Genomic DNA, 23,752 nt, shown 5'->3' on the forward strand with positions numbered 1-23,752 from the left:
TCACAAACTGCATCACTATAAGTTAGTTGATATTTTCAATTATCAAAATAAAAGTTGGTTGATATTCATGATGTCTCTTCCTAAGACTACTAAACATTGACTAGGTTGACCAAAAACTTTTTTTGAAGCATTATTTGTTTGCTTGTATTTGTAATTATTTGAAATAATATAGAATATGTTTATAGTCTGTTGTGGTCATACTGTTGCTTTAAGAGTTTGTGATGGAACCTATTTGGCTGCTGTATATAAAATAGAAAAAGGTATAAAACAAAGGAAGGCAGAGGAGTTCTTTTAATTCTTTTGATAAGTTAATAAAAACTTTCATTCAATCAAAAAAGAGAAGGTTGCAATCTGATGGTTGACAAGTAATCACCCATATACAAAACTGACTGAAAATTTAAAGTATGTTTTCAACATTACATATTTGAAAATCCAAAATCTCCCCTACCCCAAGTCCGTCAAGTTATCTAAACTCTGGGAGAACCAAGACCCAGTCTGCCACAGATCTGCGAACAGCAGCTATCATCCTGTCCATACTGTAAGCTTTATCCTCGAATATTCTTCTATTCCTCTCCTTCCATATGCTCCAGCATATTGCAAATGAAATGCAGCTCCATATCACCATCGCCTTCTTGCTTCCACTCAGCCTAGGCCACGTGGAGAAAATTTCTGCAGCTGAAGCTGGATGAAAGCTAGTAACCCCGAACATAACAGTAAACATTCTCCACACGAATCCAGAGAACTTGCAGAAAGTAAATAAATGCGTGACATTTTCCTCCTGCTCCTCGCACAGACAACACCTATTAGTCATTTGGAAACCTCTTGGTTTCAGATGATCAACTGTCAAAACACTATCCATGGCTACCAGCCATGCCAAAGCCTCAACTCTTGGAGGAACTGGGTTTGCCCAAATACCTTAAATCTGATTTAAGTCTGTGTTGGACCTGCTAAGAGCCATGTAACATGATTTAACCGAAAATCTTCCATTTTTTACATTCCTTCTACCAAAGCTCATCCCTCTGTTGATCTGAAATTTTTGTACTTTCTAATTTTTCTAACAGAGATATACATTCTTCCACTTCTCTATCCGGCAGAGGCCTCCTAAATTTCAGACTCCAAACCAGTTGATCTGCCCTTCTTTCATGGAAGTCACTGATGGCAACATCAGCCTCGGTGAGCCTATACAGTCTTGGACATCATTCAGCTTACCCACTCCACACCAATTATCCTCCCAAAATATGATTTTTGATCCATCCCTCACTAGAAAACTTGTTAGGTTTATGAATTCCCTGTTAAAACTCATAATCCCCTTCCGCACACTCACCCCATATGATGCCCTCACCTCCTTAGACTCCCACCCGAATCTCACCACCCCATATTTCCCAGCCACTACCCTCCTCCATAAAGAATTTTTCTGTCCCTAAACTAAATCTCCATAGCCACTTCTTCAATAAGGCCCTGAAGGGATTGAGCAAAGGATTTTAGAGGAGAAAGGGAAAAGAATTGCAAAAAAAGGGGGTGGACAGGGAAAGGACAACAAAGCAACAAAGTGTCTCTCATGGGGGCTGGTAGAAAGGAGGCGGCAAAGGGGAAGGTTGTGGGAAGGAGGGGAGGAAGCAGGAGATCTTTATCCTTCAGTTTAGATGGATTTTAAGTTTTTGTCGTGGAACGTGAGAGGGTTAGGGTCAGGAAGAAGGAGAGTGATGGAGAGTGAGGCCTTGAAAATGGAAGGCAAGGGTGGTACTCATTCAAGAATAAAAAATTGAAAAGATCAATGCTCGTTTAATTTGAAGTGTTTGGGGGAAAGGGCAGGTGAGATGGGTGGGGAAACCTGCAGTGGGAAGTGTTGGGGGAAATTCTAACATTGAGGGATCCTTTCAAATTTAAGAAAATCTCTCTTAAAGTGTGGGATTTCTCAGTTACAGTAGTTTTAGAATTACAAGGGGTGTGTGTGTTGCCAAGTTACTAATGACTACGGGCCAAATATTAGTAGGGAAAGACAGTCTTTCTGGGAGGAGCTGGCTGAGATGAGAGGAAACTCAACAATACCATGGAAAATTAGTAGTGACTTCAATGTTACCAGGTTTATAGAAGAAAATAAAGGTCAGTGTAGAACAAGGGCAATGTGGAACTTCTCAGACTTTATAATCAGTTATCAGTTGGTAGATTCACCTCTCAGGTGCAAAATTTACTTGGTCCAACAATCAGGAGGACCCAATTTAGGTGAAGCGTGATAGATTCTTAATCTCTGCTGATTGGGAGGATAGCTTTCTGGGTACAAAGCAAGAAGCTTTACCGCCCATTATCAGATCACTGCCCTATTCAGTGGGCTGAAGTTCAAGCGGAGGGAACAAGTTCATTTGTGCCGGCCAAGAAACTAGGGGAAATTAAGGCCGTCATAAAAATTGGAGAATAGGAAAATCCGTTTTGACAGAGCAAAAAAAGATAAGAGTGCCTGGAGCTGATAAGGAGTTGGATAAATTAGTGGAACGGAGAGTGTTTTCTGAAGAGGAGAGAAGAAAGAGAGATGAAGCAAAAATCATCTTTGATAAACTAGCCTGTAAGGATGAAATAAACTGGCGGCAGAAAGCAAAAGTGAAGTGGCTAAAGGTGGGGGCAAAAACTCCAAATTTTTTCATAGGATGGTTAATGCACGATACAGAGTAAACAATATTAATAGGCTGGAATTTGATGGTCAGATAGGGGAGCAGCCGAGTGAAATCCAAACCATTGCCACAAAGTTCTACAAATCTTTGTTTTTGGAGCCTTGGAAGAGCCCGGCCTCTACTTGAAGGGATACAGTTTAAAATTTTAAACGAAGCTGAAAAAGAGGATTCGGAAAAACCTTTTTTGAAAGACGAAAATTGGGAAGCTATTAAGAAAATGGATTTGGATAAATCCCTAGGGCCTGATGGATGAACAAATATTTTTTAGAAGAAATGTTGGAATGTTATCAGAACTGATATCTTAAAGGCCTTTTCAGGAATTTCATGAATCTGCTTCTTTGGTGAGAAGCTTGAGTGCCACTTTCATTACTTTAATTCCAAAGGTGGAAGGGGCAATAAACCTCAAAGGCTTCAGGCCAATAAGCTTGCTGAATAGCTTCTATTAAGCTTCTTGCAAAAGTGCTGGCTGAGAGATTAAAAAAAAATCTAGGAAGTGTAATTTCAGAAAATTAGAGTGCTTTTGTTGGGGGAAGACAAATCTTGGACAGTGTTTTAATTACCAATGAAGTGATTGATTCAAGTAGGGCAGGAAAACCATGAATTCTGTGTAAAGTGGATCTTGAAAAAGCCTATGACCATGTTAATTGGAGATGCCTAAATTTCATTCTTGAAAAATGAACTTCAGCCAGAAGTGGAGAAACTGGATGAAAGTATGTTTTTCTTCACCAAAATTTCCTGTTATAATTAATGGAAATTCCTCTGGTTCTTCAAAAATTCAAGAGGCATTCGCCAAGGAGACCCCTTGTCACCTCTTCTTTTCCTTTGTGTGATGGAGGTCCTGACCCAATTCATCAATAGTGCGGGACAGTCTGGACTTTGGGAGTGCATTGAAATTAATCCAGGGGGTGAAGTGGACAGGTTCCCAGTTACCTTTCTTGGTCTGCCATTGTGTGCAGAGTTCTCTTCTACAGCAATTTGGGAGCCAGTGTTGGAAAGACTCGAGGGGAAATTCACTTCTTGGAAGGCAAAATACTTCTCAAAAGAGGGAAGAGTGACCTTGATTAAAAGTACTCTTGCAAACCTGACAACCTATTATCTATCCCTCTTCCCTATCCCTAACTCAATAGCTAAGAGAATATAAAAATTACAAAGAGAATTTTTATGGAAAGGGTGGGAAGATGAAAAAAAAAATTCATATGATCGCTTGGGATCAGATTTGCACCCCACGGAATTCAGGTGGTTTGGGGCTGAGAAGAATTAAAACCTTCAATACAGCCTTACTGGGAAAGTGGATCTGGAGATTTGGAGTGGAAGAAAACTGCTGGTGGAGGGAGGAGACTCATTGCATCTAAATATGGTTTACAACCAGGGGGATGGATGACTGCTATCAATTTGCCCTCCGACGGATGCTCCATATGGAAAGCTGTAATGAAAACACTTTCTAATGTCCTAAAAGGAGTGGGATTCAAGTTAGGAGATGATGGAAGAATCTGCTTCTGGAAGGACAAATGGCTAGATGAGGGGTCTTTGGAAGGGAAGTTTCCTCTCTAAGACTGGAAGTGGAAGAAGTTGTGAACTTGCTGAGTAGCCTAAATACTTTTCCATTACACCCCAGTCAGAAGGCCAATGGATCTGGAATTGGACTGCTGATGGAAAGTTCTTGGTTAGGTCTTTTGCTGAAGGTCTAATTGTTAAAAGGGCAACTGACTTCCCATGTAAACAGATCTGGAGCCTTCAATCTCCATCCAAAATAAACTTCTTGATGTTGGCCCCAGCATTAGGGAAATGCTTAACAAGAAGCAACCTGGCAAGAAGAGGTACCAGTTTAGATGACCTTAGTTGTGGAATCTGTAGTCTTGACAAGGAATCCGTTGACAATCTCTGTATTCATTGCAAGTTTGCTTGGAACATCTGGTCTCATTTCCTTGATGCTGTTGGTGTTTGTTGGGTAATGCTGGGCACAGTACAGGATCTGTTTAAAAGCTGGTACTTTCCGGGTTTATCAAAAAAAGGCAAATACATTTGGAGAGCTATGCCAGCAGCAGAAATCAGCACTATATGGTCTGAGAGAAAAGATAGAATCTTTAGAAAAGATAAGAAAGAGCATGGGGTGTTAAGTCCAGTATATTATGGCCAGACTTGTATCTTGGCTCTCTATCCTCCCCTTCTCAATGTCATTCCATGGGATGGCTGACAGATCCAGCTTCAGCCACGTGGCAGCACTGAGGCTTATTGAGGAAGGTCAATTGGCTCACAAGAAGCATGACTGTTACCTCTCTTTGGATGGGAAGATCAGCAAATACCTTAGCGGATGGGTTAGCTAAGCAAGGGGCTTCAAGGGAATATTTATTTTGGGCTGCACTGTAATTTTATTTCTGTCTATTCCTGTTTTTAACTTGATGTAATACTTTGTTAGAAGAGGTAATAGCTCGTGCCTCTTCATGGGTTTCCTGTAATGCCTTAATTTTCTGGCTTAATAAAATTATCTTCATTCATCAAAAAAAAAAAGGAATGAATGATGGGGTAGACTATACTTTGCCTTTTCAAAAAAAAAAAAGGAATGAATGATGGGGTAGAGCCCTTGATTCAACGTAGAAGAGATGATGCTCTATTTAGCTTATTGAAATGGACAAATGCAGAAAATGAGGCTTGTCATGATGAATACCATGATTAAGTCTACTAGTTAGAGCCTTGTTATAGTATAGCTTATAGAGATTGCGCATGTCTAACCAAAGACCTGAACCTCCATGGAATATCTTCCTGTTTTTGTAACCAATATACTACTGTTTGGCAGCAAGTAAAATGGTGCTGTTATGATCTCTAATTACTCCCCAGTCCCCCTACACCAAAATCCCCCAGATTACCAAAGTTACAACCAATGTTTTAAATTCTAATTTCCCATTTGCATTTTTGAGGTTTATATGGATTTAGTGACGTGGGTGGGTCGTGAAAACTGGTTGGATCATTGAAACTTGGCCAGTTTCCAATGGTTCTGCCAGGTTTTGACCGATTCTTCCGGTTTTTTCAAAAATATTAAAACCTGGGTTTAAAGAAGCCTGAATGCTTTCCTGTTCTCAGATTAGAACCTGTCTTTGTGTTGGCATTGTAAATTAAATTTTATGTTTCTTTTTCAACTTAAAAATTATCTGCTGAGTTTTTATTTATGATTTGTGGCAGAGGTCATTATCTAATGGGAAGCTTAGCAGACGAGCCACAGGAGCTTCACCTGGTAGTTCTGGGTCAAGTTCCACCAAAAGAGGTTCTGAGAAGAGAAGGGTCTCCACCTCAATGGTATGAAAAAAATTATTCTTATATTTGTTTTTCATATGTACAAAAATTGTTATAATGGAATTGGATGTATTAATACGTTTGTTTTTATTATTATTTTTTATTTTATGACACCAAGTTCATATGCTTTTAGAGAAAACTTTTATTTAATATTTTACATTATTATTGAAAGATGTGACTATCACAAGGGGTGAATTTTCCGTTCAAAAGTTACCTAAGTAGGGTTCGAGAATCCAATAATTTGCTTAGGAGAATAGCAAAATTGCATGGGAGAAAACATGCTTTTCTCCTCAAGATTGATTTTGCGATTTGAACCAGATCATATTAGACCCAAAACTACAAGAAAGAGATAAAACTCTTCCTGATAGAGTGATCCTCACAAGTGTAAGAACTGCTGTAGAGTTCTCGTCCAAGAAATCAAGCTACCCTTTCTAGTAATTCAATCAAATTGAAGATGGTGTAGTCTTGGTTATTGGACAGCTCGATCCCTTGAGATTACACCATTGTATTGGAGCAACAGAAGAATATGGGAGTTAAGCTTATATAAGGGAAAGGAGATTAAAACCACAGAAATAATAAGAGGGATCTCATACTAGATGCTACTCTCAATGGCTAAACAAGTAGAGGAAGGTGTTCAGTTGAGTCTTAAGTTTTGAGCATGGTAAGTGTAGGAAGAATGAAGTTGGTTCCCAAGGATTATAGGTTTTAGCCCAAAGAAGGCTCTCATCCACCATGCTGTCAATAGTGGCATCACTTTTGTTTACACCTCCGAAGTCTACGATTCCTTCAAGTCCACCATATTGATCTTTATTACCAGCATTGGATCAATGCCTGAGTTTTCATTCAAGTGTAGGAAGAATGAAGTTGGGTTTCCAGGGATTATAGGTTTTAGCCCAAGGAAGACTCTCATCCACCATGCTGTCAATAGTGGCATCACTTTTGTTTACACCTCCAAAGTCTACGATCCCTTCAAGTCCACTGTATTGATCTTTATTATCAGCATCGAATCGATGCCTGAGTTCCCATTCGAGTCATGGTTAGTCATTTTTCAAAATTTACTGCTACAAATAGGAAGAGTTTTGATGGAAATAGAGAGACACCCAGTTGGAATTTTATTTTATTTATTTTTTTCTGGAGAGAAGGTAAAGTATCATTGTATTAATATGAACAAAAAATTTTCAGCAAGATGATGTACTAAGGGAGCAATATAAAAACTGTTCCCTCTAACCTTTATCCCCACCCTGCTTTACAAACAGCTTATCATGTACAAAAAAGGATTCAAAATCTACTTTCCTAAATAGCCTTTGACCAGACAACCAAGAAAACGTTTTCCCCACAATTTTCTGAAAAGTAGAATCAACCGAACTTATCTTGCTCTTGAAGACCCAAGTGTTTCTTTCTTTCCAAAGACACCAGAATACCACTGCTGGGGTTAGATTCCAGACTAATTTTCCTCTTTTACTCGGTCCTTCCACCCTCCAACCCTTTACAAAGTCCTCTACTGATCCTGGACATTGGCTTTGCACTTCAAACAAGTTGGTAATTCTGTTTCAGATCTCTGAGGAGTAACTGCAATGTCTGCAATGCATCAAAAGGTGATGCAGTTGTCCTTCGCAAAGAGTACAGCTAGTTGAATCCAGAACAGCACCTTTCTGAGAGAGGTTGCCCCTTGTAAGTATAGTTTTCAAGGTGGCAAGGCATGGTTAGGCTACAGGGGACTTGTCGAAAACATAGATCCTAGGGTAGTAGTTCCCTAGGTACCATAACCATATTTCCTTCATAAAATTCAAAAAATAGTTTTCGTAAGAAGTATAAGGCTTATATTTAGATATAGAAAATCAAGATATTCATGAGAAGAAAAAGAAGGAAAATAAAATTCAAAAAATACAGGGGCTGAACCCTTATTTTTGTTATAGGAAAAGAAGAAAAAAATGTGCTGATCAGATAAAACTTTAAGTTCTTCCTTATTGGTTCAGGTTTTGAAGTCTTTGAGGGTTCAATACAGCATTTAGCAATGTTTGTGTTGATTAAACCCTAATAAAGAAGAAAATAATAAAAAGAAATTAGTATATAAACACACAAAATGATTATTCTAGTTTAATAATGTCTATTATTAATAGACATTATAAACACACAAAAGAAATTATAATCTCAAAAAAGAATAAACAAAAAAGTATTTTATAGTAGGAAGTAAAAATTTGCTTGGCGATTTGGTGAGGCAATCCTTAATGGGCGCCTTGTCGCCTAGGTGTCACCTTGACAACTATGCTTGTAAGTAATCTGTTGAGGTAGGCTGGCACTCAGTTGGAATTTCAAATTTAATGATTCATATTTTAGAGAGAGGTGTTTTGTAATAGATGGGCGAAGAGGTCCAAGTTTTTATTTGACCCAGATAAATCACACATAGTCATGCGTTGAGGGACACTTGAATACCCAACCTGTAATTTTCATCTTCTTGACCCCATTGCGATCCACAACAGATCATCCTGTTAGGGTCAATTAAAGGGCCCTTGTTGTTATCCAAAATATTCCTTGGAATTTTTTGTGAATACAAAATAGAATTCAACATTTGGAATGGCAATACTTTCAGCTGACATAGTGTCCAGTGTTCCCCTTCCCTATCTACCAATGTAAACTAGGAGATGAGGGGTGTACCTCGGTTAAAAATTGATGAGGCAGAAATGATTTTCTCCGTTCCAATTCTATTGATGAGGCAAAAGGGATTGATTTGTTAAACTCACAGTTTTATGAGGCAAAAACGTTTGATTTGAAAAATATTAGGTAGAATAAAAACCATGGAATCTGTGAGGGAGGAACAGAAAATATTATCTGTTCCATACCTGAGAGAGCCTTCTGCAGTTTTGAACATTACCTCTGTGTTGATGGCTCAACTTCATGAAAAATGGAAAGAATGGTAAGAAATGGAAAGTAAAAATGGAAAACATAGCAAGAGTAACACATATACTTAATTTGGGTTATCCAAAGGGGAAGAGATGGAGGAAAGAGGCTTGCCATGTGGCGTGGTTTAATGGGATGGCTGGGTGGAAGGGATGACTAAGAAAGAATGAATGAGAGAGCCAGGAATGGGTAAGGTAGAAAGGAGAGAGAATTTAAGGAGGAAGAAGGGGAGAGGGTGGTTCACGGGGACTACCTTGCGTTATATATAGTATAGATTATCATAATCCTCATGAAATAAGTATAAACCCCATATTAGAAGATTGAAAATCAACATATTTATGAGAAGAAAAACAATAAAGGAAAAAGTCCTAAAGGGTTGACTATGTCACTGATTTGTGTGTTAATTGAATCCAAACAAATAAGAAAAAAATATAAAGAAACTAGTATGAAACAATAATATTAATATATAAACCATAGTATAATAATTTAGTCTAATAATATCTATTGTATTACTATTTTTTTTCTGATAAATGATTGAAAATTTATTCATGATAATCAGAATGATATTACAATTCAGCCTGCCCAAGGAGAGGCACGAGCTAGTACTTCTCCACAACAACAACAAAGTACCACCTCAGACTAGGAAAAGAAAGTTTACAGCGCTGCCCAGAATAAATGTTCCCTTGATTCCCCTTGTTTAGCTAACCCATCTGCTATGGTATTAGCTGTTCTACCCACCCACTGATAATTAACAGTCATGTTCCTTGAAAACCAGTTAGCTTTCCTCATAAGATCCCTGTAGCACCAAATAACTGAAGCTGGATTTTTTAACCAGCCCACAACGACTTTGGAGTCTCCTTCAATAAGCAAATTCGGTACTCCTAACTGGTCTGCAATCTGAATACCTTGTACTGCTGCTAGAAGCTCAGCTCTAATGGAGTCTCCTATACCCACGGAGCCTGAGAATAAAGCTAATATATTACTATCTTTATCTCTTAGCACCCCACCTATCCCTGATGAACCCGGATTTCCTTGGCTTCTACCATCGAAATTCAGCTTTGTCCAGTCTTCTGAAGGAGAGACCCACACAGCTGGTACCCTGTTCTTCCTGTTACTGCTACTAGCCACAACAATCCAGTTCCTCCAAATGTCATCAGAGGAATGTTTTAAAAGAATCCAATGATCTCAGCCAATGGATTGCCCTGTTCAAAATGCAGTCCTTTACGTTTTGAATATTTCTCTCTTCTTGGAAAATCCTCACATTTCTTTCTTCCCAAATTGTCCACAAAGCAGCAGCTCTAATGCACCTCCACATTGTTTTACCAATTTTTGTGGGCCACACAAAGAGGGAAGGGTCAAAGATCTGATCTACGGCAACAACATAAAATAAAAATTTAAAAAATGTTATTTAGTGCTTTATGTATAAATATGTGGGCTTTTGGGCAAGGTGACCATCCAAGAATGCCTTGTTGCCTAGGCATCGTGTAGTCTGAATATATGGAATTATCAAAAGAATAGAAAACATGTGTGGTTGTCTATGATGTGAAACAAACTAAGTAACCACTTGAACAACATAAGATATTTTTGGTCTAGTCATAGTGAGATAAATTAGACTACGAATTGTCTATATAGAGTAGCATTAGGAGGAGGGTCACCATCATCTTTGGATAGCTTAAAAGTTAACCTCAATAGGAATATCTACTTGCTTACCATCTGTAGGATTAGTAAATTTGACCAAGTTGATAGCATACTTTTGTTAGTTCATGAAGTACCCTTGATAAGTATGAGTCCCTTTTAAATTCAAAAAGTAGGTTAGATGACCAAGATCTTTCATCTTGAAAGACTTACTCAAGAGCTCCTTTAGATGAGCAATCCCATGATAATCATCTCTTGTAATAAGTATATCATGCATTTACAAAAGAAGAGTGAGCCATGGGGGTTGTCTCAAAAGTGAATAGAGAAACCATGATTAGCTTTGGATCAATAAGGCATTTATGAGAAGCCTTACCCCTCAAGAGAATCTATACAAGGTGTACGTGGGGTGGTAAGGTTAAGTGTGGTGATCTCCTCGAAAGACGAAGAAAGGCCGAAAGTTGTTTGGGTAGTGAAGGTAAACAGGGATCTCAGAATAGATAGAATCGTGTCTCGATCACAGTTTATTCCTCCTTTTATAGGGGGAGACCTTGAGGACATAAAGGCTAAACGGAAGGATCCAAAAAGGGTTTGATTCCTGTTAGGAAAAGGGGATCTTTGATTTGATGTTGGTTGCTAGGACACTGTTGGGTGGTTTGCCATGTGTCGCATGAGGTCTTCCTAGGACGAAGTTTCGTCCGAGGATTCTCATGGTACACGTGCGCTACTTCCCCTCGTGGGTCTCCCGTGTTGACATGGCATAAATGAGGTGTTTTGCTTAGTTTACAGGGTGTCTCATCGTGGGTTCCTTTGACTTGTTGCAATCTTGCGACGGTCCTTTAGTGCATCGCAGGTCTGTGATGGCTCTAAGCTCATCGCAAACTTGTGATGGGTTATGGGATCATCACAGGCCCTCTGTGGCTTCCATATTGTCATGGGTGTTTTTGTCATCCTGGTTTGATGCTTTCATCGCGATCACAAACGTAGTGAACCGCATGTATTTACAATTAGTCCCCTGCTTATTTTTGGGTAAGAGTATTCTTATCAATAAGCATTCTTGCAGTCGGGGCGTTTTCTTTGCTTCTTTTATCGCATGTTTTGTCATTGACTAGAGGGCTATAGCTGAAGTGAGGGGAGGTAATTTTGAGTTTTGTTTCGTTCGAGTGCCGATTATCTCTTTTAGTTGGGCATCGTGTGTTGCTCTCATTTGATAGTATATTTGTTGGATGCCAGGAGTATAAGTGGATTCTTTTCTGTTATTCATCTGCTGTGGAGATAGAAATTTTGAAAACAAGGAAAAAAAATCTTGCTAGTGGTATGTTTGTTTTGGGTGCATTGTTTGTTAGGACTGGTCGACTCTTATGATTATTAGCCCCCTTGTTTCTTGGTAGGAAGCTTTTTGTTAGGAGACAAGTTTGTTGTATGCGGTTAGATTTGATTTTTTTAGCCCCCATTTGTCTTGGCAAAGTGCTTTCTATCAATAAACACTTCCAAGTGCCTGTTTGGTTACCTTGTGTAATTGGTGTTTGCTAGGTATTGATTCCAACCCCCAGTGAGTGTTCAATTTTTTCTATGGGCGAGTATTTGCTCTGGCTTGGGTTTGATTTTTAGCCCCCCTATGGCTATTATAATTTGGGAATTAATGTTAGCGTATGCCATTCGTCCTTCCCTCTACTCATAATGGAAACTTCTGTGGGTTGATGTGCGGCGTTTTTAGAGGTTAATCCTCTTGTAAATGGTGGTAGTCTGCGTCCGTTCGTTCTATCATGGGGGCGCCGTTTTTACCATTGACACGTTTGTGTGTGCATGGTTTAACCGTCGAGTCCTGTAGTGATTGTGGGTATGTGACGACTCCATTTATGTTTGATTTTTGTTTGTCCCGCCTTTTTGAGGCCAGTTTAGTAAATTTCTTATTATGTGGGTGTTTCATTTGCTACTGAAGCGACGATGAATGCTTAGTCAGCAGTGTTAGTGTATCGTGTGATATGATTTTGGGCTCGATTTTTGAGGGGTGATCCTGTTTAAATGCCTTTGGGGGTTTACCTTCCTCCTAAGTTCTCATTTTGCTTCAAGTGTTTGTCTCCGTTGCATGTTTTTCTACGGGTTCTAGTTCTAGTTACTGTGTTCTTCATTGAAGGTTTCACGTTTCGTTCAAATGGCGTCTCACAAACAAAAGAAGTCTAGTCAGCCTGGGTGCCCCTTCATTGATCATGTCAGGGAGATGGACACAACCAAACTACTGTTTGAGTATGAATTTGCTAAGGTTAGCGACCTCGGAAAGGGTTTCTGGCCTACAATGCCGGTGTCGAAGGGGAAGGATGACATGTTTGATGTTGTGGAGGGGAATGAAATCCTGTGTTTGTATGGTTGTCCAAAGCATAGTGTTTCGTTTAGGTGTTTTGTACCCCTTCATTGATTATGTTAGGGAGGTGGACAAAGCCGGGCTACTGTCTGAGTATGGATCTGCCAAGGTTAGCGACCTCAGAAAGAGTTTTTGGCCTCCAATGCCGATGTCAAAGAGGAAGGATGATGCATTTGATGCCATGGAGGGGAATGAGATGCTGTGTTTGTATGGTCGTCCGAAGTGCAACGTTTTGTTTAGGTGTTCTAAGCCAAGGCCAGATGACTCTAAATCTTGTACTAATTTTACTTCGTGGGCTCTTTCCATTCTTGACAATCCCTTGTATTGCTGATTGTTGCATAGTGTGGGGCTCCTGGGGTTCGTTGACTGTTTTATGAATCTCTCCGGTAGGGATGGTGCATATTATGTGTGGCCATTGTTGTCGCATTGGTGCTGTCGTACTCACACATTCTTTGGCGTGTTCGATGACTTTGGTATTATCGTGGAGGATGTGTTTAAGCTGTTGTCAGGCCCCCCATGGGTGTTTAATGTTGCCTCAAGTCCGTGATGGACTGGGTATGTGATTGGTGCATTGTAGTGGTTTGTTGTGGTGTAGTCGAGTCATGATCTTGATCTATGGCTTGAGCCCCCCACTAGACAAGTCATAACCTGTGCTGTTTGGTAGGGTGAGCATTGCCTCTTACATCTTTGTTTCTGTTTGTGATGAGCGACTCGAGCAGGATACGATTTATATGCTTGTTGTGTCATGGCCATGACCCTGTTCTGTTGTGTATTGTCTGGTTGTTTGGGGGTAGATGGCTGCTTGCGATCTTCGTACCTTCTATGGATTTTGTGGTTAGGTTTGTTGGAGCCTTCTTGGCATTGTTGATGATGAGTCGTCGTGCTTGGGATTGTCGAGGGATGTAAGATTGTGCTTGGGGTTGCCAGGGTATGTAAGATTGCTCATGGGATTTCCAGGGTATGTAAGATCACTCCTAGGGTTTGCTAGGGCATGTGAGATCTTTCTTAGGGTTGCCAGGGTATGAGATTGCTCTTGGGATTTCTAGGGCCTTCCTAGGGTTGCTAGGATATGTGAGATCACTCCTGGGGTTGCTAGGGCATGTGAGATCGCTCTTGGGGTTGCCAGGATATGTGAGATCGCTCTCGGGGTTGCTAGGGCCTTCTTGGGGTTGCCAAGGTATGTGAGATCGCTCCAGGGGTTTCTAGGTTATGTGAGATCACTCCTGGGGTTGCTTGGGGCTTCCTGAAAACTTTCGCTAGTGCCCTGACGACGAAGTCTCTGCACCGTGCTGCTTGCCCCTTGTTTGTTGAAGAACTGTTGGAGTTTGGTGCTCTGTTCGAACTGCTATATTAACATATCTTCGTCTCCGCTAGCTGGCACCCCGACCACATTGATGTTGATCCCCTGTGAATGTGCTGGGAGGGGACCGATTTCTATTTGGGCAGGCTTCCTCTTGACATAGTCATCTAGATTGACTTTCTGTGTGAAAAGGCACTGTAGGGTGAAGCAGTCCATGAGATCATGTTTCGGTGACTGGTGGAAATTGCACCAGCACGGTCCGAGTATGTCCTTCTCGGGGTTGATCCAGACTGGTGGTGGTGGCAGGTTGATGACGTGATCTTCCACCGGGTTATTCATGATCATGATCACCTCACTCTTACTGTAGGGGAACAATGGTGGTGGCGGCTGGGGCAAGTTGTTTCGTTGGCTATCGCTACAATAATATGGCGTTGGATTGGGTACTCTCGTGCTGCGGGGTTTGCGGTCTACCTTTACGCTTCTGGCTTAGTGTAGGGTAGCCTTTACGCGACGACGGTTGCTTCGGGGGCAGTCACTGTTTGCGTTGTCCTCTCAGCGCACTTCTAGAGTTGACTAAAGGTCTTGACTTCCACATTTTTAGTGTCGATTCTATAGGTGGGGTGCATCCCTTGTATGCATCACTCTACAAAATCTTTTTCCGTCGCGTATTCCTCGAAGACTGAGTGGGTCAGCTTCTAAAATCGCATGACATAGGCCAGGGGGTCCTCGTCGGCGTGTTGCTTCGTGTTGCGAAGGTCGGCCATGGTCAGTCTCCGCTCCAGGGTGAACAATTTAGACAACAATTTCTTCGTGAGTTCCGCCCACGAGTTGATGCTTCCTGCCATCAGGTTGACGAACCAGGAATAAGACGATTTGGTTAGGGATTTGGAGAATTCTTGGACTTTTAGGTCTCCATCAAGAGCGAATGTGCCTAGTGCATCTTTGAACTTGTTGACATGTTCCTGCGGGCTCACCTTTTGCCTGTCATACTAGGGCCACTATTGCGGAGGGACGTAGTTGGTTGGGTAGGGCTTATACAAGATGCAGTTGGAGTATGGCTTTTGTAGGGTAAGGGCCGCCCGAGTCCTGTTCTGGTTCTCCTCTATTAGGACTTGGTCATATTCCTTGATTTCCAATCGATTGACAGGTGCATCAATCATTACCAGGTTGTGTGCTGCCGCCTGTGTTTGTTCAACAACAGAATGCTAGTTTCTTTGGGCTATAGTGGTTATAGTTGGGTGGTCGGTTTCGAATGAGTGCCGTTCAATCGAAGCCAGGGATGGCTAGGAGGGGTTGGTGCAGGAGGGTCTATAAGGGAGAAGGGAGGATGTTCGGGTGTTGTCCGACCTTTGTAGTAGTAGCTTCAAGGTGCTTCTCATCTCCACTTGCAACTACTCCATTTGGTTGAAGCGGGACTCTATGCTACAGACTTTGTGGGACAGGATGGTGATGTTCGTTTGCTCTACCGTTTCTTGGTTGCCCTGGTCTTAAAGTTCTATGCTAGAGTCATCAAGGTTCTCATGCTGCTCCTTTGGGATGGGGGCAAGATTGATTCTTCGGGCAACCATTCTCAGTGATCAAGGACGACAACCAGAGATTCTAATGTAAGTGGGGTGATAAGGCTAAGTGTGGTGGTCTCCTCGGAAGATGAAGAAAGGCCGATGGTTTGAGTAGCGAATGTAGATAGGGATCTTAGAATAGACAGAACCGTGTCTCGATCGCAGTTTATTCCCCTTTTTATAGGGGTGACCCCGAGGCCCTAAAGGGAAGGAGCCAAAAAAGGGGTTTGATTCCTATTAGGAAAGGGGATCTTCGATTCGATGTCGGTTGCCAAGAGGACACTGTTGGGGGTTCGCAACGTGTCGCGTGAGAGCTTCCTAGGACAAAGTTTCCTTTTGTTTGAGGATTCTCATGGTACACATGCGCTACTTCCCCTTGCAGGTCTCTCGTGTCGACATAACACAAATGACGTCAGAGCTAGTTTGATGTGTTTTACTTAGTTTGCGGGGTGTCTCGCCGTGTGTGCCTTTGACTTGTTGCAATCTTGCAGCGGTCCTTTAGTTCATCACAGGTCCGTGATGGCTTTGAACTCATCGCAAAATTGTGATGGGTTATGGGCTCATCGCAAGCCCTCAGTGACTTCTGTGTCGTCATGGGCGTTTCTTTCATTCCAGTTTGATGCCTTCATCGTGATCATAGACGTAGTGAACAACCACATGTACTTACACAAGGGTCTCAAGAACTCATAAAGTAATATAAAGTGTGTGATGAGCCCTAAAAATAATGAAGGCTATTTGAGTCTAAAATATGGAAGCCAAGTGTCATCGAAATCCTCAAGTAACTGGATACAAAGGGTCAGATCTTCCCTAGAGTAGAATAGCTGATCCATACCTGTGTCACAAGCAAGATTTGCTAGGGAATCCACAACCTTATTTCTTTCCTTGTAGAGGCAGGCCATTTTTCCAGAGAATGCGCTAGTAGTTGACGAAGCTAAAAGAATGTAGTGAATTTGTGCTTTCATTTTTTTTGATATTCTGTTGCCTCTTTTGTCCTTATTGGGGCTGTCAATTTTTTTCGGTATTTCAAAGGGTTATACTCTAAGGCTATGTTTGGTTTGAAGGAAAAGGTAGGGAAACCTATACGAGGTTTGTAAAGGTTTCCCTACTTTTTCCCTCAAACCAAACACAACATAAGATTTTGTCCAAAATGATGATCCTACAGTGATTGGATGGGCTTTGTGGTTCTCTTTTTATTCCTTGGGTGTACATGAAATGTTTTGATCAGAGTAGAAAAAAGGGGTGACACTATTAGGCTCTCTATTTGTTGGTGGTATGTATATCATGTAGTTTTTGTTTTGGTGATTTTCTTTTTAAGGATGTGGAGATGCAGTTAATTGGTCTGCGGTCCCATTGGTTATTATTTTTATTGTCTTGTTAATTTTTAGCTTGTCTTTCTTTCATTATTGGTGGCAGGGGTATTCCTATTATTGTATACACTTTTAATTAATTAGTACAAGGACAAATTGATTCTGCACCCCGTTTTTCTCTCATTCTTTCTGTCTACTACCTTTTTCTTCTTCTTTGTTTCCTCTTTTCTTTTGCTTTTTTCTTCTACCGTTTTGCTTACCAAAATAGGTCTGAATACCAATTGTTACAACCTACTAAGGACTATAGTAGGTTTTGTAAGATGAGTGGGATTTTAGTTAGAATGCAAGTGATGATTATAATTCTCAGAGAATAGGAAGTATAGGAAGAACATGACCATTATGTGTGGTGCTTACTTCCTAATTCTAGAAAAAAGGTTGGTATGGTTCTAGAATTATACCAATCTTCTTTTTTGAAATGACACTTTTGTAAACCAATCAATGCAAAAGAGGCTGTTCTGTTTGTGGTTCATTTCTTGAGCGATGATATGAGAGCATTGATTGTATAATTCATTTGTACATGTACTTTTCACTATCTACTTTTGATGGTATGGTCAACATCAAAATGGCTATGTGAGACACACCATACAACTGCCATGTCTTGCTTACATTAGCAAACCATGTTTCCTAGTGGAGAAAGCAATAAAAAGTAGTGTTAATGTTAAACAGTGTATGCCCTTGGCTCCAATCATATTGATGTACACAGATATTGAAGAGTAATTAAAGTGCATTATTGTTTCATGATCAAAATTGGTATATTTTTGTCAATTACTTCTTAAACTAGACATTTATGAGACTTATGCTAGTTTAGAATGTTCTTAGTCATTGGATAGACTTAGGGAGTTTATCCTGACAAGGCTGACGCTAGTGTGTTGCCAAATTGGTGGAGCAGTTCGTGTTTGTAAGAAACATTGAACCCGAATCAATTTCTAATTATGTGCTGGACCTTAAAGATAGAAGGGCAAAACTGGGATGTTGCACTTAACCCAGACTTGATTATGATATTGCACTAGGTTTTGGATTGAATTGTTTTTGATGTGTCAACCGGTGAGATCTATAAAGGGTCAAATAATTGGGCATGTTGGGGCAATTTAGGAAATTACCTGAGTTGGTGATCATAGTGATAGGATCGACCCTTTTGTTACACAAAGTGAATATCGGGGTTTACACTCTCTCTGATGGAAACATAAACTACTGGTAGTGGATTTCAACTATATTTGAAATCTGATTTGCAAAATGTATTTATATGTTATATTACTATTTTATGAAAAATGTTTGCACGCAAAAAGTTTTAATCCTGGGATCCATCTGAGCAGAGAGTGTGACATGCATTTTGTAGTCAGGGAAAAGATCCTTCCTTGTGAGTAGTGTCTTAATGATTATGGGCCGAGAGATTAGGTGTAAGAGACCATTACAAGGCTGATTACCTGATGGGCTTCATCTTACATAAGTCCATTGTCCTTGGGTCTTCATAGGGTGACTTGATCTAAGGATTTTTTATATGTAAATGTTGGACCCAACTGAGCCCGTGCTGATTGGTTCAAGGGTTCACTGTCCAAGGGCAGTGAATTTGTCCTAACCTCTTCCAGGGGTGGGGCCGAATGCTTATGCACTAGTGTAAGACTTTTGTTGGTCCCATGCCATACAATGTTTAGGCCTATATGGCCTTGCAACACATAGGAAAGTGAGCCATTAAAGAAATGGGCCTATGTCCCATTACTAATGACATGGGGAGAATTTCGGTCATGTATATGGGTATGGATCACCCATTCTTCTAATAAGATAGAGCTTATCTATAAGGATGAATTCTACTCCAAATCAGATTTGCTTTCCAGCTCCTAGTACGACTAGGAGAGTTCTCTATATAAGGGAAGAGAGGGATGGACAAACCAATGCATTCTCTACTCTCTCCAGCTCTCTTTCTCCTCCCTTGCGTTTGTGGACTCTGTATCAAGTACGATCAGAAATTAATTTGGGTTTCAAATCTGGTTCAGTTTAGTGCAAGATCGATCTTGAATTTTCAGATTTCAAAATCATGGGGAAACTGGTTCTTGGGTTGGGTTTAAAAAGTATTAAAAATCCTGTCAGTCTAATCCGATTTTTAACCTTTCCAACAGTTCAAAAATGGCCCTTTTGCTGGTTCTGGAACCAACAGTTCAAAATCCAGTCAGTCTAATCTGTTCGTGAACCAGAAGAAATACTAACACTACCACAAACTGAACACCCCCTGGATTGATGCTGATGATGTTTTATGGGGAAACAAGATGATAAAACTGAAGAGAAGGATGCTTCTGTTTTTTTTTTCCACTAAAGGAAACTTTCCAACAAGTATAAAAGTTTATTTGAAATGCTGGTTGGCAAATTAGTTTAAATAGGAAAGAAGTTGGGTTGTTTTTGTTTTTGTTTTTTTATTTTTTCCTTTTCTAGAAGGAAGTTTGGTTTATTCTTTTTGGTTGGGGGAGTTTGCTGGAAAAGTGTTTATCGAGTTAGAATAGAGAGATGTGCAAATGGAGATTAATTGTAAAGATAAAGATACATTGAAAGAAGTCACTTATTTAAGAGAGGTTCTTTAGGGTGGATGATGAGGAGGATTAGGTGGTCAGTGGTGGTTATATTAGGGACTCTGTGTCAGTGATTTCATGTGGCCATTGAAGATATGAGAAGTTTTAGGAGGAAGGTTTAATTTCTGAATTGTTTTGATTGCTGGTTTGCGTTTGTTATTGTGGTTCGTTGTGAGTGTTGTTTTCTGGAGTACTTGGAATGAGAGTAGAACTTTTCATGTTTTGCTTGTTGTTGGTGGGCTATCACTATTTCTGGAGAGGATCATTTCTGGTTTAAAATTTGAAGCGGCTTTTCTTTCTCTTCCTCCCCCTGTTTGTTTTGGTCTAGTTTGTTGGTTGGCTTTTATGCATCTTCTTTGTAATCAATTGTGGTTTTTACTTCTATGTGATTACCTATAACTTGTTCTTATATTCTCTTTGTATTTTAATGAAGACTTTCTTTAAAAACCATAAAAATGGATCTGCAACATATTTATCATTAATTTCCAGTTCTATTATAAGGAGTGCAGAGAATTAGTAACTTAGATAGGATAGAAATATAGAATGCTATGTAATATGAAGATAGACATAGCTATAAAGTTTGAATGCCTTTTATTCGTGTTGACCTGATGAATGTTGACTTTGTATTTATTCATTATTTTCAATTATAATTTGGTTATTGGGTAGTTTTGAATACAAGGATTCCTTTGAAATAGTCAATAACTCCATTTCTACTATGTTACTTCATGTGCCTTCCTATTATTCATTGCTGCAGTTGCTAAATCTGCATTATTCGCCCTTTAGATATACTTACCTGATGCCAAGGAAGGGCCTAGTCCACTTTGGTGGGTTTGTATCTCTTCTTATGTCACATCTTTACCTTGAAAGTCATTTAAATGGAATAAGGACGTCAACAAATAAGGTGGCTTCCAAGCCAATAGAACTTGATAATCACAGAGAATGGTAGAAATTATATCTAGTAAAAAGGATAAAAAACCTGGACTTATTTCATTGACTTTCACTTTGCATTTTACCTCATCTTTTTTGGTGAGTATAATGTTGTGGTGATATCTTGCTTATGGTTATACCAATTACCGTTGGGGTACATTGTTTATCTACCTGTTTTCTTTGTGCTATATCTTTATATATTTGCTTTCTGGCTTCCACCAGTCATTTTCTTTTCCTTTCTTCTCCTTTCTTAGTTGGTATCCTCAATTGTTAGTCATGTGTTCTGGACATCTGGTGAATACATGCATAATCTATGACAGGATATGTTGATGAAAAAAGGTTGTTTCTTACTCCTTTTTCCTGTGTCAATGACAGTATGTCTTAAGGGACAGTGTGAAGAACACAAGTGGAAAGGACAAATCAACCTACATTCTAGTGCCTCGGCGAGAGGATCAGGAGCTGACAGATAAATCTGTTTCTTTGGTGATTGCAAGTGGAACAGAAACAGCAGAAGATGAAAAAGGTATGACTGGGACCTCGCACCTCTAAGGGGACAGATAAGTCTGTTTCTTTTGTACATTGTAGATGCAAAAGAAAACTAGCAAATGAGGTTTGTTCTAAATATTAAGTCAAAATGGTTTAGCCAACAGTTGTTCTGGGCGCAACTGTAACTCTTGTTTAATATCAACATTCATGTAATCTCTGTTGTAGTTTATATATTTGCTGTTTGGAGAGGTGGCACCTCGCGCCTCTAAGGGGATTTTCATGTAACCAATCTTTGAAATAACGGAAGATGATTTTTTTTATCAAAAAAAAAAAAAACAATTTTATTAAGTCATGGAATTGCTCGAGAGCATAATGGTTTCCATCTAACTCTCTTCATGGGCCAATTTTATAGCTAAGATTTTAGTTTCTTCTGTTCCAGTTTTATAACTCTATTTACTTGGACATTGGCATTTGTTTTCAAAATTACTTAGTATTGAATTATATTGTGGAGCCATTTTTTGATCATTAGGAATTGACTTTACTGCAAAAATTTAGGAGAATTTACAGATCCAACCTATCAATTTTCTTAAGTCAATTGTCCAACCTATCACACTTTGACTTAATTTGTTCTAACTATCAAGTCAAGAGGTTTAGCTAACAAATTTTATTCACGGTATTGCTTGAGAGCATAATGGTTTCCATCTAACTCTGTCTTCATGGGCCAATTTTATAGCTAAAATTTTATTTTCTTCTGTTTCAGTTTTATAACTCTATTTACTTGGAAATTGGCATTTATTTTCAAAATTACTTAGTATTGAATTTTATTGTGGAGTCATTTTTTGATCATTAGCAATTGACTTTACTGCAAAAATTTAGGAGAATTCACAGATCCAAACTATCATACAAAGAGTTAGTGGCAGGCAACTCAAGAGTCAAGACCTCAACATTCTTAAGCTAACAGGCATTAAATAATCAAATAACCATTACAACTGTTTCCCCTGGACATGGCATCCTTCCATTGCCCAATCCAGCGAGGCTGACTTCCGGGTTCTTGCTAATGTTACTACTGAAATTTTGTGGTTGCAAGTACTGCTCCGACACCTGGGTTTCGATCTCTCTTCTCCTGACACTTGGAGCCATTCAGTTCGTGAGGAGAAATTTGGATCATTCCCCCAGCACATTCAGTTCATTAATACATGAATCCAACATACTAGTGAACCTACAATGAAGGAGGTGGTTGTGGATTTGTCAGGAGATATCTACGATTGTCTCAAACTGCTGGATTGGAGTTTGGTGGGTTTCGTGTTAGAAAAATGAGTTGTGGAGTGGTAAGTTAGAAGGCCACTGATGCTATATTGGCTTGGGTTGTTTTCTTTCTTGAGGAGGAATCTCTGGCTAGCGATTCCAAGGAGATTCTTAATGAAGGATAGGTCGGGGAGAGGATGAAGGAAATTGTGATTGGTGGTGCTGAATTGGGAAAGGTTTTAGGAGATGATGATTGGAGGAAATGAGGATTACCACATGGTTTGCGAATCTTCCCAGGTAGAGTTCTCTAAGGCCATTCACAGTCCTGAGGAAGTGGTGATAGGAAAGTTAGGTGTGAATTTAGGAAGGTGGAGGAAAGCAGAGAGTGATGTGATCACAACTGAAGAGGTGGCTCCCAAGAAATCTCATGGTGCATGGAATACACGTTGTTCGCATTACCAAGGTCTTTTCTTGGGTGAAACTTGGTTTGGTGGGGGCAAGGCCTATAAAAAATTACAAAAAGGTTTATAAGAGTGAGGGAGCAAGACAACAGTGCCAACAATTGTTGATGTTGGAGGTATGGACTTTCAAGTTAATAATAGTGCGGTTTCTCATATGGGAATCTTTCAGCATGAAAAGGACAATAGAATTGACTTCAGTTCTGGAGCGAGAGATCTTGATAGAAGTCTTGATGATCGGGTGGAGAGGTTTGGAAAGCTTCCTATTGAGAAGATTTCAGAGAAAAACGTTGTGGTTGGCAAAAGTCTTGGCTTGTTTTTTTGGGAGGAGTTTGCTGGGAAGGCCTTTGAGGAGTTTGAGAGGAGGGAAGAAAGTGGTAATTGGGGAGGGAGTAAAGATGTGGGATGAGGATATTGACAGACAGGAGGATGTGTTTGAAGGGGAGGGTTAGGAATTGGTTGCCTGGGCTTTGTGTGGTATCGAAGCTTGTGAAGGTGAGTGGGGGTGTCTGAAATTTGGATCTTCATTTTGTTGGTTGTCTTTAGTCTTGTGTCATTGGTTGCAAGTTTGTATTAATGTCTTGTTATCTCTTGTCACCTTCCTTTCATATTCTCTTTTTCTTTTAATGAATTTCTATTTAAATTTCCAAAAAAAATCTGGCTAGACCGTCTGCTACACTGTTAGCAGACTAGGAACTGAAAGAGCAATTCAGATTGATAGATAATACTACTGCTTCTATGATTTGATTTTTTAAAACCCCAAAGTCCATCTCATGATAGAAACCAGATGAATGCTACTTGTCAATATCCTCTCTCAACTGTTCCATTCCGCTCGTATTTCTTTTTCTTTGCAGATCTCTGTCCACTAAGAAGAGCCTAGGATTAAGCATTTAAAGAGTTTCCAGTCCTTGCTGGACAGGAATAGCGCAATGACATATTGCCATAGCCCAAAGTAATTTCTGAACATTCCCATGCGTGACTGGCCTGGATTTCCAATAGAACTGGC

The 23,752-nt window shown here is 39.9% G+C and overlaps 1 protein-coding gene across 8 annotated transcripts in view; it reads left to right on the forward strand.

The window, feature by feature from the left end:
* Positions 1-23,752, forward strand: part of UPF3 (Smg-4/UPF3 family protein) — a 56,003-nt gene that overhangs the window by 21,076 nt on the left and 11,175 nt on the right. For all 8 annotated transcript variants that reach the window (XM_088945217.1, XM_088945213.1, XM_088945210.1 and 5 more), the window contains exons 6-7: positions 5,844-5,957; positions 20,933-21,080. In XM_088945217.1, coding sequence (XP_088801343.1) covers positions 5,844-5,957; positions 20,933-21,080 — 262 coding nt within the window. The remainder of the gene's footprint in view (positions 1-5,843; positions 5,958-20,932; positions 21,081-23,752) is intronic.

Source organism: Nelumbo lutea, chromosome 5 (assembly GCF_056320005.1).
Source record: "Nelumbo lutea isolate HS-2025 chromosome 5, American lotus-T2T, whole genome shotgun sequence".
Lineage (NCBI taxonomy): Eukaryota > Viridiplantae > Streptophyta > Magnoliopsida > Proteales > Nelumbonaceae > Nelumbo > Nelumbo lutea.